Here is a 14203-nt window from a genome sequence, read left to right on the forward strand (position 1 = left end):
CTAGTTGTGAACAGGATCTAAAAAGTATTTTGGAATTTCCTGGAGATCAAAATCTTGCTTGCTTAGAAAGCTTTGAGATCATGCCCACTAGAAATTACACTTTTTTTTTAGGGTCAGACTCGTTCTTACACAGCCCCTTGAGGTACCTCAGCCTACAACAGAGTCCTGCCCTTCTTCTCTTGAGGATGAGCAGCCAAAAGAGGAATAGACTGGAAAATGCAGAAAAACAAGCTGAGAACCTACAGATTGCCTCAGGTCTCCCGGAGCAGTTTTGATTTAGGAATAATAAACTACCCAAACCCAAGCTTGAGGTGAAAAATGCCCGGTCCTGTGGAAAGGAACACAACTTTGCAAAGTCTATCAATGCTACTACTGTTACCAGTGCTATAAGGATGCAGGGTTCAGGTTTACATCCCAAATGCCCCTACTCTGAAGAGATGGCAGTTCAAGACCAGGATGGAATAATGCAGAGCATAACAATAGGACATACTGATGCAGTTGTTGAACCTGGAGAAACTACCTTCTTCTAGGCTGAAGGAAGATCCATAAACACATTTCAATCCACAAGCAAATACTGCTGAGAACCTGAGGACAGTAATTTTTTTGAAGGAAGTAGCATCTGGAAGGAATAAGGCAAAGCAAAGGATGGGGGTACATTTACATCACATAAAAGGAAGGTAATGTAGTACAATATAGTTTTTACAGCTGATGGAGGTTGATGTTGCATTTCAGCTGTTCCTCTGTCCCCTTGTCTGTCACTGTTGAGATAAAACAGACAGTAATGTAGCTCAGCTGAGTAAGAAAGAGATAGCCATGATAATAAAGAATCACCCCAGAAAGAAAAAAAAAAGCAGCCAAGTTAATTAAAAAAGCTGCCAGTTTATTCTGCATAAAATGTAAAGACATTTTCCTTGGGCTTGCATTAAAATAAAGCAAAGAAACAAACAAACCAACCAGAATCCAGTGGAGATATCTTTTTTATACTAAACTGACCAATTAGGCCAGCTAAAACATTTTTCATATATATGGCTGTGTGAACCTTCTTTCCAGGAAACAACTAATTCTGTAACAAGTTTCCCAGTAAACCCCTCTAATTCTGCTCTACAGAGTTTTTAATTTTCAACACTCTCCAGACTCTAATAAAATTATTATTAAATATATTACAGGATCCTCTCTCAGATAGCATTGTCTTTCGCAACACTGTTTTCTCCAGCTTTTCTGATGTGTTCCTATAAACTTATTCTAGAGAAAGAAGAAATGTTCCAGGTATGACACAACTTAAACTGGATATAAGAAATGCAAATTTTACATTTAGTGCAAAAAAAAGGGGGGCAAAAAAACCCCAGAATAACATTACACATGACTCCAACATCCTGGCATAGAGCAATTCAGAGTGAGTCACTTGCCATCTAGGAAAGAGAGTACAGTAAATCAGCTGCTGATAAACTCCTTGGGCTGAAGCTAACCTACTTTGGATAAGATATATACATGTCTATTCTTGGAGTAGGTAGCCTTTTCCATTTTAGTAGCTTATTTTAAAAACTGGAAAGCGAAGAAGATACTTCAACTCAGAAATGAGGGAACATAAATGTGGAAACTTAGGACATTATGGTAGGTATCTGAAAGTCATAATGAAATCTTGGACTTTGAGTACATACAACTGAGTCAGTAATATTCTAAGAACAAACAGAAAATAGCTGTTGCACCCCAGAGACAAAGTCTTTATAAGTTTGTAAGATTTATTTAATGAGACTTTCCACTTTGGAAGAGAAGTTTAGTAGCGGCTTATGAAAGACTGTTGTAATAAAGAAAATTTTTGTAGAGTGACATGAGCAACCACTGCACCAGACATCAGTCACAACTTGCGAGTCTGCTGAGCATGTGTTAACCTGGCTTGATTATTTGCCCTGGGGATGAAATCTGCCTAGAACTATAGACAAGATGGCACCCATGAATTTTTAGCAATTGCTTCTGTAAAAGTATCTTCAGAGAATTAAACATTCCTTAGTTTTATATTATATCAAGAAATAATTCAATATCTATTCTTCTGTTCTTTGAGAATTCATAAATCTCTACCCCAGTTGACAAATTTACATGGGAAGCTGAAGAAGAGAGGGCTATATTCTGTTCAGCATCTTTCCCTGCCTTGTCGCAGGTAATGCTAGGAAACCTCTGCCTTTCCTTTTCAGGTGAGCTGGCACTGGTCAGCAGTGTAGCCAAAGGTATGAAGTGCACATAACCTGGGCCCTGGTTTTGCTTTCAGTTTGAAGTCAGTGAGATTGCATAAATAAATGTGAGTATAGTGCTGGACTTGAAATGTCTTTAATCATATTCTTGTTCCCTTGAGTATGAACTGATTGATTGCAGTTTCCAAATTTCATTCCAGGCTATCACTAACATTTGTGAAGGTAAGGTTGAATCATATACTGGGTTTCTTTAGCCTCCTTTTTATTCGTATCATAGCTATTTCTTGGTTAACAGCAAGAACCTGAATAAATTCCTTTTACATGCATAAATGTGCCTGAGGAACAGGTAATGCTTCTTATATTGTCACTTACTGGTGCTTGTTCATGCTCAGGGTTGTGCTCTTTAGATTGTTTTATATTCAGGGAGACTCCTCAGCTACCCTCATATGTATCAATTTCCAATTAACGAGAAGAGGTGGAAATATGTAAGCATTTGGATCTCATAAAACTTTTGAATTCACCACTGTAACACCAACAATTATTACAGGGAGAGTAATTGCTCTCCTCCAAGCCAAGCCTAGCTTTCTTTAATTTCAGTAATAGGTTTTGCAGTAATCTATACTGGACCTTTATGCCTGGATAAGCCAAACAAAGTCACTACCAATCCCAGCAGACCTGCTAAACACTCCAGAGCTCTGCATTACTTAAAAGTAATTTTTGATTTATAAGCTTTATTTATTTCACTTCAGGGTGTTCTCAAATAGGTCTTTCAGCTAAGAGTTCAGCAATGTCTGGTATGGAGAATCTAATGGTAATCTCAAGTACACTACTTCCATTCAGGGAGGGAAGAATGAATCCTCAAATTATTGTACTTTTAAATAATTAATTTTCCTCCAAGGCCTTTTGATAAACTGATCAGTGGATGCAGCACAACTGGACGTAACAGCACTGTGAAAGGTCTTGAGGCTATGGACAACTTGCATGTCATTATTCTCTCTAGATGAATCACACCATTCAACAAAGTTGAGTATTTTTGTCGGTAATGGTGCCAGGGTTTGACATTTACAAACACATTTCTGATGTCTATTTTGTATGAGGTGTCTCCTCTGCAATCCCCAAATCACTTAAATCTTGTGTAAAAAAAAAAAAAAAAAAAAAAAAAAAGCCTAAGAAAGAGGTATTTAAATGTTTCCAGACCTATCACTTGACAATGTTCACAAACTACGTGCTCTCTAAAGGTTCTCAAGAGGAAATCACCCAGCTCTGCGTTTCTTTTTATGTACAAAATCACTTGTGCCAATCAATCATAACATTTCAAGACTGGGTAAAAGCTGGATGAAAAGTGTGATGTGCTTCTGGATCACATTGATTTTACCTTCCGTTTGTTTCTTTCATCCACTTTTTACAAACATTCTTACTCAATAAATTCTAAATGTTTTCTTAATTAAGCCACGAACGTATGCAAGTCTACCCAATAAGGGAAGGGAAGCAATACTGTGGAACAACTACAATCAACTAAAATGATCTCTTTAGATGGCTCATCTATATATCAACCTTTTGCATTCATTTTTCTACCAACTTCTAGTTTTCAGATGAACACCTGCAAGACCTCATGTAACCCAACCACTCCCCACTGTTGGATCTCTTTGTCTGCTGTACTTCAGTGGCAGCACATGCCTTAAGGCCATCTGTCCATTTTTCTCTCAATTTCTTATGAATTTTTGAAGGGCATACTGAGTGCCCTTTTGGAGCTGTTCCAAAACCTGAACACCTTCAACTGAGTTCAAGCTCAGCTTTAGTGTTGTGGTCTTTAAAGCTCTATGTGCTTTCAAACCATTGCAAGCAGCAGGTATAGGCACAATAATTTAAAAAGAATTGGCTAATCAGTACAGAAATGCAATGTACCTCTGCAAGTCCTCAGAAACTTCTTCATTCTTGTTGGTACCTTCCTCAATGGCTCCATATTATGCTTCCTCCTGTGTTTCTAAGGAAGAAAAAGAGCACAAAGCTGTGACAAATGGCATGGGAGTAGAAGACAACAAGTAGAAGTTTTCTAGGTGATGGGGAAAGATACATTTGCTTAAACTCATACATACAGAAAATGTGTTGCAATAACTTTTTAAAATCTAAAGTTCTGAGGAGTTTAATGCATTCATAATCACCGATATACTGTGCTCCACGTACTAGCTGCCTCCCAAAGACCAGATCTCAATGTCCTTCGCTTTAGCTAAACAGTATATTGCAGAAAAAGGCTCTATCAAAATAGAGAACTTTACAGAAAAGTTCCTTTGATGTTTAGAAAAACTCAGAGACCAGTTTCTTTCTGGGCTAGACCCTGACACAAGGAATGCACGGTACAATGTGATTTTGAAGGGATGGAATACAGTAAAACAATTTATTTCAGAACACAGCCATGCCTCACTCCTTCTTGAAAGCTATTCCCATGCTATATTTCACTTGTCAACTACTTTGTTTGCTCAAAGAAAAAATATGACCGGATTTGGTCAATAATAAGGAATGTGCTTTTTTTTTTTCCTTTTTTTTTTTTTTTTCTTTTTTTCTTTTCAGTCACAGGCTATTTTATCAAAACTGCAGAAATGACAAGCAGACCAAAGTAATATCCAGTCTCTGGGCAAAGAATGGAAAGTTCTAGCCTGAAAGGTGGACATTTCTGAGAATGGTGGCCAAGTAAGAAGGCTCAGGATGAGAAAAGCCACACCGCTCTCTCTAATCACATGAAATTTGCACTAACTGTGACAGCAGAGGGTCTTGAGAATGTGAGTAAAAGCTGCACAGGTTCCCCTGGGAACTGACAGTCACAGGGTAGTTCCCCTATTGCATGCCTTGCTCCCACCACAAGTAGCTGGCTGAACTTGGGGTGCTCCTACTTGGAAGCTATTACCCTACTCCACCTGTGCATACATGGTATGCAGCAGTGAATCTCCATCCTTTTAGACCCTCCACTTGCCCCATTTTTGCATCCAAAAAGCAGCTACATGAGCAGAGACTGTTCAAAAGAATCAGTAAGACTCAACGCTGTCTCTTTCTCTTCGGTCCATGTGTCCAAGATTTGTTACAAGAGCATTGGCTGCTGGTTCTTTGTGGTATTGGTATGCTCTAAAAAAGCTTCTGTGAGCATTAGGCAGTAAAATAACACATTCAATTGAAATCTGCAGTACATGTTGCTGAGGTTTTGTTTGGTTTTTTTTGTGTTGTTTTTTTGTTTGTTTGTTTGTTTGTTTTGTTTTAAGTCAATATACAATAAAGAGCTTGCTGTGGACATTATTAGATAACACCAAGAAAACTTAAGTCAATACAATTCTCGATTTTCTCGAGGATCTCCAACCTTGAAGAGTCAGATCTTCAATGTCTTGGATCTTGCTAAGGCTGATAAAATAAGTGGACAGATATTCACAAAGGAAGCAAAAGTGCAGAGGGGTGAAAAGTTGGGTGGGAGCAGCAGGATAATGAGAACCCTCAACTATCTGATCTTTTGCCTAGAAAAAAAAATAATTAAAATCTCTCTTGTGCTATAGGAGAATGGTTAGAAGTTCCTGAAAAAAAAAACAGAGGAAAATACTTTTACTGGTTAGGAGTGGGTATTTTACTATAATGTATTTTACATACCATGCAAATACCATGGGAAAATATAATGTTAGATATGAATTCTATCATATAGCATTGGTTGTTAATTTAAGATATTTTACTATTACTAGGTGATACATTATGTTAGACATCTGTCAGTCATTATAAAACAAATTAAATGATAGTCTGTGTTTGAAAATGTTATGATTGGCTTAGCAAAACCCAAAAGTATAATGGGAAAGTTTTAACATGGAATGCAGAGGGAACAGACATCTAAGTAGAGTCTGAGAAATTAATTTTCTTGAATTTGACAGATTTATCTGACACTTTATTTAGAGGTAGTAATTATCAGGACTGTGCCTTCCTTAAGTTCCAAATACCCCTTGGGCTGGAGGGAAAGACACTACTGTGGGGTCTCTCCATCTTTCTGCTGTTATATTTGGCCTACATTTAGCACAGAAGCTGTTGGCTCAGACAGTTTTAAAAAGATGTGCAAGAGGCAATATAAGTGTGATTTGCTCAATTGAAAATGCAAAAGACTGTAAAACATTTAGAGCTCTAAAAATGTTAAAAGCAGGAACAAAAATAAATTCCTTCATGTCACATAACATAAAAATTATCTCAAACCTGACGTGTAAGTTGAAGTATTTGTTAGGATGTCAAGTACAGTGGAAGAACACAGAGTGAACCACACATAATAGCTCACCTGGAGAAGAAGTGGGGTCACTTGCGCATCTCTCAGATATTTCCCCAAGTCAAACTCTCCAAGGGAAAAATAGCTATCAAAATTCTTGTTGTTGCTTTTATAATAGGAATGTGAGTCAATGGGAAAGGACTCTCACTGGAATATATGGGAACTACCTGGATAAAGCACAGGTGACCATAGACCAGTGAGACCCACCACCTCACAGCAGGGAAATGGTGCAGCTGCACATCCACCATCACCTAACAACCTCTCTCACCACCTGGATGTGGTGACCTGCAAGGCTGGTCACCAGACATACTTTGGAGGCTGCCATGGAGGCTAAGGGGTAACAGGCACTAGTCCTCCTTTCCTCTGCTCTCCTAAACCATTTATGAGGTATTTTTACAGCATCAGCTCTAACAGCTCCCAGCTTAAAGGACAGCACCAGATACACAAGTACTCCCGCACTGCCAAGGCAAGGTGAATTGGTGCATCTTTTTCATTAAAAATTTCCACGTAACAAGAAATAATGATGTAGCCTAATGCATTCAGAAGCTGGGCTGGCACACTACTTGCCTTCACCTTGCTCAGAATAATTTCCCATGTTTACTCGGATCCAGGAAGCAGCCCATCCTTCCTGAAACACCAGGTGTCACGAGATCTGCCTCACCCAGCTTCCATCCTTCTCAAAGTTCAAACAAAGCATCAGTGTTCACTGAAGCACATATTTTATAGTTCACAGTAAGAAGGCAAGTTGGTTTTAAGCCACTCCACCCAAATGAAGCACAGGGGTATCCAGGTGTGGAGCTTTTTTAGTGTTTTAGCTGTAGTTTTTTTACTGTTTTTTTGCGTGTGAAGTTCGTGTTAGTTCGTGTAATGAAGCGAACTGCTGTGTTGTTGGGTTTTTTTTCTGTGAAAACATGAGGGTACACGGGGCTTAGAGGCAAGCTTATCAATTGCCACACATTAGCTGGAAAGGATTTTGAATCACAGCAAACCTTTGATGAACCTAGATTGAATTTCGAGTTTGCAATAAAACCTGTGAGTTTCCAGTGGTTTCAGGTTCTGTTGCAATCATTATACAACATCTCTAATTACAAGCTGCCGTGCAAAAAAAGAAAAAAAACTAATAAGAAACAGGTGAAAAAACTGGGAAGAAATTTTGCTTATTTAAACAGAAATTTCAGCACCGGTGCCTTTACCTGTTATCCCGAATGCTTTTTAGTGTCCTAAGCTCTGGAAGCATACAGACCTCCAGTGCTATCAGAGACGGACAAAGAGGCCTTTTATTATATGGCATACCTGGGGTCTGGATCTGGCGAGAAGATCCTGCTTCACAACCCGCGAGTGTCGGAGTCGTACAGCTGCCTATAGACCTGCCTGGAAGGCCGGTTATTTATTACACGTGAAAATGACAGCATTAATGGCAATACCGTTTATTACAATTTCAATTCCGATCGATGAGCCTTCACCGGCACTGAGCCAGACAAGTGTTCCTGTTGCCAAAGAGAGGGGAGCAAGGAAAAAACACAAACCCTGGCTCGAAGATACAGCCAGGCTGCTCGATGCACGGCGATAACGCAACGCTCGCCCCACGGTGTACAACGCGTTTCCGAAAGCAGGATCGGCCCCCACAACGCAGCGGGGTGGCTGGAGCCTCCGCTGCAAACCGAGCCCGGGACCCACCGCCCCCGGCCGTGCTCCCTGCTCCGACCTCCCCACCCCGGCGCCTTCTCCCTTTTGCCACCCCCTTCTTCTCCAAAGCCGGCAGGTTGTCTCCCCCGGGCGAGGGGTTGCGAGCGGGGGTCTCTCAAAGCAGGCAGCAGCGGCGACGGGGCCGTGCCGAACCAAGCCGAGCAGCTCTGAGCCAGGCTGTGCCGTTCCGGGGGGAGCGGAGAAGAGCGAAGCCGTGTCGGGCAGCGCCGAGCCGAGCCAAGCCGGGCAGCCGAGCCGGGCAGCCGAGCCGAGGCGGTGCTGACCCCCGCGCCTGCAGCAGGAGGCGCTGCCGGGCGCTGCTCCGCCCGCGCCGGCTTCGGGCCGGAGTCCCACATTCCCCCTGCCAAGTGCCGGGGAGCGGGGGTTGGACGTGCGCGCTCGGCTCCTCCCTCCCTCCCCGCTTACCCAGCAGCAAAGTAACTCCGGAGTACGAGGGGAGTCGGTGCTGCCGCCGCCGCTGCTGCGCCCGTCGCGCCGCAGACGGCTGCCCGAGCGGGCGGCCCCGGGGCCAGCGGGCGCCCCTCGGCGCGGGGGGTCTCCTGGCGAGGCGCCGGGGAGGGCGAGGCGAGCTCCGCCCGCCGCCGCGGGCCGGGGCAGCCCCGGCCTCTTTCGGAAACTTCTCCACAAGTCGGCATGGGCAGAGGGGCCGGCGCCTCCGCCTCGCTGCCGCTGCTGGCGGCGCTCGCCCTGCTGGCCGGCTCCTCGCCCGCCCTGCTCGGGGCGGCCCGGGCCCAGCTCTCCGCAGGTGAGTTGCCGCTCGGCGCCCAGGTGAAGGCGGGGGGCGCGGCGGGGTCGCCCTGTGCCCGGGCTGCCCGCCGGGGAAGTGGGGATAGAGGGTCGCGGGTGGCTCCGCGCCGGGACCAGGCTCCTGACTGCGAGGAGCGGCGGTGGGGCTGCAGATTGCCCCCCTTCCTCCCCCCCACCCTTAACGCTGCTCTGTGGGGCGCGGTGCGGCGGAGAGGGCGACCCGCGCGTGTCCGCAGGCTCCGGCGCGGGGATCGCAGGGCGCGGGCTTCGGATGCCGCACAAACTCCTTTTTCCCCCGTCGTATTCGTCCCCCTCCTCCCTCCCGGCCAGCCTCCCAGGTGGTGTCGGTGCTGGCGGTGGGGGCAAGTCGGAGCTGTTGCCGCCCCCCTCTTCCCATGCTCAAACTTTTCCCGGCGTTTCCGTGCCCGGCGCGGGGTGCGCAGCTCCCGGGACTCCCCGGCTGCTTCTTCCCGCCTGCTCCCCTCGCCCCGGGGCTGAGGCGGGGCGGGCTGCCGGCGGCTGCCGTGAATGCCCCCCGTGCCCTCACTTCCCCCCCCCAGAAGAAACCAAAGCAACAAACCACAAACAAAACCCAAACCAAAATTGGTGGGCGAGAAACGGGTGGGAAAGCGGCATATGGGGTTGGCGTCAGTTTTGTTTGAAAGCCGCGAATTCCGCCCACCCCCCCACCCTCCCCCGCCATGGGGTTTTGCCGAATAAAAGCCCGCGGGGCCGGGCCGGGCGGTGGGAGCTGCGGCCGGTGCGGCGGGGAGTTGTTGGCCCCGGAGGAGCCCCGGGGCAGAGCCCGCGGCGGGGCTGGGGCGGGCGGCGGCGGGGCAGGGGGACGGCACCTTCTGCGCTGTACCGGGGCGCGGCGGGGCCGGTGGGTCGGACCCTGTAGGAGCTCCTTCGTTTGCTCGTAGCGAAGCTATAGCGTGAATGTCTGCTTGGTGTTGGCCGTGTGAAGTATTACGCGAAGGACTAGCTGAAGCAGACTTTTGGCTTTTTTTTTTTTATTATTTTTTTTTTTAAAGTAGCACTTGTAATTGCACGGGGTGCATCAGTTGGACAAGCCTTTGAAGCCTTTATAATAGGATGCTGATTTGAGAACTGCCATTATTGAAAGTATCTACACTCCTGAGACTTGGTTTATGATAAGGACTGATACGTAGTTAGGACGCTCTTTTTTGTTGTTGTTTTTTCCTCCTTCCCTGGTTCTCCTGTAATATAATTTTTAATTGAGACATTTGAGATGTGTCATCAATTAAGAAATGTGCTAAGCCAGTAAGAGAAATTTTGCTGGTCTGAACAGATTACAACCCTGCGATGTGGCTGACTTTGTTGTGTAGAGTTTGATGTCTGCGTATCTGAATGGTAGGGTTACGTAAGCACCTACAGGCCTTTTACCAGGGGAAGGGAAATACACCGTGTGTGCAGCTGGTGTGTTGTAGGGAGAGCTAAAACAAAACACCTAAGCATAACATCTTTTCATTCAAAACTATACTGAAATCAGTGATTTTTAGCTTTACTGTAACTTGTCAGGTTTCTGTTGATGCCAAAGGTAACTCTTATGCAAAGATCTAGTAGTAGGAAGTTCTGATAACTTGTATGGTCCATGGTATTTTATGCTGAAATTGTGGCTTTGGCAGCCCTTTATGGAATTACAAGAAGCCAGGCTGGTAGTGTGGGGTGTGTGTTAGGTAAGCAGAGAAGAATGTGCAAGATCCTTCTGGCCAGAGTAGGTGAAGCTTGTTAAAGAGTTGAACAATTGTATCTAGGAAACATGAGATGATTTATGTTTTCTGTAGCATGTCAGCAGATACAGACTAGTTTCTATTGCCAAGCATCAAAAATACTGGTGTGTTGCATTGGTCAAAGGTTTATTAATTGCAGACTTACTCAGACTTTGAAGGTTTGGAGAACTAGATTTTTTAGTAGCTGGTGTACTCAATTTAAAATACAGTCCTTGGACACATTAGATAAATTTAATATCCACATCTAGAGCTATGCCCTACTGAACACTTATGGTTAATCTTAGTTTGAAGGCTCTGACTTTAATAAACTACCAAAAATGGCTTTTTGATCCTGATTCAACACCAGTCCCTGATGTGCATGTTGCTTTTGTGTCTCTTTTGGTGACACATCTTCATCCTGGTGTTTGTGCATGCAGGATTCAAAAGTTGTGGTTCATATATCCATTCCAGTAAGGGGCTCTCGGTAGCCTACAATGAGATGTTTCTGTGTTTGGTGCACATAAGAGTGTCTGTTTTCTTCATAGTCATCTCTGTTTAACAGGAGTACTGTTTTTCAACCATCTTCCTTTGACTGCCTTCCCCCTCCTTACCTTAATATAATGGCCTATACTTTTCTACACTAACATGGATCTAACTAATTTTCAGCTTCCTTTATATTAACATTCTTATTGTTTGGATTGTAAGATTTGAAAACTGTTCGTTTTTCTTTGTCATTAATAAAGCTATTAAATCAGTCTGGACCTGCCACAAATCTCTCATTGTGATTTGATTATTATTTCCTTTGTATGATATTTTTGTACTACTGAGTGTGCATGTTGGCCAGATCCAGAATGCTCCATAAAAATTTTGATATGTTTATTAAGGGTGTAATCAACTTACAGAGAATGAATTTCTTGAAAGTTGGCCTTTGTTGAGGGCATGTGTGTGTCAGTAGTTCTCTATTCCTCATAACATATTCCATGAAAGCAAATGAGAAGGCAAGAGGAGGAGCAGCAGCAAGTTAGGAAAAGGAACAAGATACATCTTGTAATTTGTTGCTGTCTTTAAAAGTTGTGCTTGTATATCATCTCCTCATCTCCACCCCCTTTGCATGCCGTTGAAACACTGTGTATTTTGTCTTTCCCCACAGGTCTCAAAAGAAAAAAAAAATCACAACAACAACAAGCTGTGTCTCTTCCCCCCCCTTTCCCTCCCCCCACCCCCCCAAACTCAGCCATAATCCACAATGTAATGTTTTCTGATCTCCGTAGATTGTTTCTTTACACTGCTGCTTTCCATGACCCTTCAACTTGGGTACATGCCTGTCAGAATCTAGGCCAAAATGTTTTGGCAGCGTGTTCTCTGTTGAAGTCTAGCTATTCCTTATATAGCACCTCCTTTCATCTGCAACTCCTACAGTTTGATAAAGAACAAGTTCAGCTTGTTTTCACAACTCAATCACTTTCAACTTATATTTTTTGAATAGTATTTTTAGCTATTTGCATGGTTTCAAATTTTGAAAAAAATAAAGTGAATATTTCAATTTATTTTTTTTTTTTAGAGAATGCTGCTGGCTTGTCAATTTGCTGCTGGAAATACACATTTCACTGCCCCCTGTTCACTGTGAAAGTGTATTTTTTTAAATGCTAAATCAGACATACGAGAATAAAACTTCTAGAAATGCAACAGCTTACCTGAAGTTACTTAGGTGTGATATTTCAGACTATAGTGGTAGTTAAGCATAAGGAGGACTGTATGTTTTACTAGTTCAAGTCCTTTTTTATAGTAGTTATTCCTCACTTTGTCATGCAAAGTAGTTACAGTGTCACAAATGAACTGGCTAGAGTAAATATTTCTGGATTAATTTATTTTTTATCCCCTGGTAAAATAATCTGTCTTTAGGAGAGAGTCCAATTCAGAAATTTGATATTATAAGGTAGAAAACAGTATGTGTTTATAAGGGTTTTGTAGTTAAATATACTCACAAAGAAAGATTAAAAAAAAATCAGAATAAGCATATATCTTTTATTTTTAATCAGTCATATTTTACCCTTGAATGTTCTACAATTTGCATGTAATATACAAGACACGCTTGCGCAGGAGACGTGTATGTATAAGAGACTTCACAGTAGCTTTGCTTTTTTTCCACCAAACTGTTAAATTACATTGACAAATTATATGGAAGATGAATGGAATTAAAAGTGAAGTTAATTTCTTGCTTTCACTCCCTCCTTCCCAAATGTTTTAATTTCCTCTCTACACTCAGTTCCCTTCTGCTGTGACAGTGTTGGTTCAGAGATCACTCATCTATTTATATTTTCAGATGCAATATTGCGGTTATAAAATGTATCTAAATTTTCAAAGTGGGACTTCACAGGTTTAAATGGGACTGAAAGCACGCAGAACCCAGTGACCCCAGACATCATTTAGACCCTTTTGTTTGAGAAATCATGGTACTGCTCTTTCAGTTTGCTAGTGATGTAAACAGTGCATCTCATACCAGGTAGATGTTTTAATCTTATCTACTTGAGATAATTAAAAAAAAAAAAAAAGGAAAAAATGAGGGAAATTAAGGAAATTGCTCATAATCAAGGCGCAGGTTCCCCCTCACCCTGTATCCAGTTTCTGAAGGTGAGTGCTCATGGGAGAGGGATTTTGGCAAGGTGAGTGACTTTTTCTGAGTGCTGTTGGTCTACAGAGATAGTGTGTTGGTATTTAATGTCATAAGGAGATTCTTGTAATGATGGTTGTGCCTAATAACCTCAACCTGTATCGCTTTTAGCATTCACCTCACTTTGTGACAAGGAATCTATATTTGTGGAAGAAAGCTGTATTGCTGGGTTTTTTTGTGTGGTTTTTTTTTTTTTTTATTACTAGTTGCATTTAATACCTCCTAGCTCTTTTATTAAAAGAGATGGTTAAAAATTGCTGCCAATTTACCTTCTTCATGCCATGCAGGATTTTTCCACCCTCAACTGTTCTTTTGCTCATTGGAAAAATCTGGTTGTAGCCGCTTGCTGTAAAGGTCCTATTCAGTTCCTCCCCCATTCTTGATCAATCTTCTCTTTTCCCATTCTGCTACATTACTTGGATGTATCCAAGATTCCTGATGGATTTGTACAGTGTTTAATAATGATTTCGGTTCTCTTTCCTGTACGTAGTGTGATCACTTCTGGCATTTGCTTTTATTTTTTGACTGTTTATCCCACTCTTGGTTATGAGATAACAATTTTATGGAACTATCTTTTTCATTACAGGAAGAGCTGAGATTTTGCAGTTAAATGATGGTCTGTGAATTGGCTGTGTCAGTGGGCAGCAGGACTCTGGAAAGGGGAGAGTCTTTAATCAGCCCTTTTGGCATGGGAGGAACTTTTTAAGAATGCTCTTGAAGGACCTGTGACCTGGTGTTGGATGTCTGGTAGAGTTAACTGGACATTAATGTTAACAACCATTAACCAGTTAATGCTTGCCTCTGTGGTTTGTCTCCTCTTTCTGAAATGCTGTTGACATGAGTGAGTTAAAAAGAGTTTATACTCTTTCATGTAAACATT

At 42.7% G+C, this 14203-nt stretch overlaps 1 protein-coding gene across 12 annotated transcripts in view; it reads left to right on the forward strand.

The window, feature by feature from the left end:
* The first annotated feature begins 8600 nt into the window (after positions 1–8600).
* PTPRK (protein tyrosine phosphatase receptor type K) overlaps positions 8601–14203 on the forward strand; it is a 402245-nt gene continuing 396642 nt past the window's right edge. For all 12 annotated transcript variants that reach the window (XM_051612998.1, XM_051613001.1, XM_051613000.1 and 9 more), the window contains exon 1: positions 8601–8917. In XM_051612998.1, the coding sequence (XP_051468958.1) occupies positions 8806–8917 (112 nt within the window). In that variant the 5' untranslated portion in view covers positions 8601–8805. The remainder of the gene's footprint in view (positions 8918–14203) is intronic.

The sequence above is a fragment of the Apus apus genome, chromosome 3 (assembly GCF_020740795.1).
Source record: "Apus apus isolate bApuApu2 chromosome 3, bApuApu2.pri.cur, whole genome shotgun sequence".
Classification (NCBI taxonomy): Eukaryota; Metazoa; Chordata; class Aves; order Apodiformes; family Apodidae; genus Apus; species Apus apus.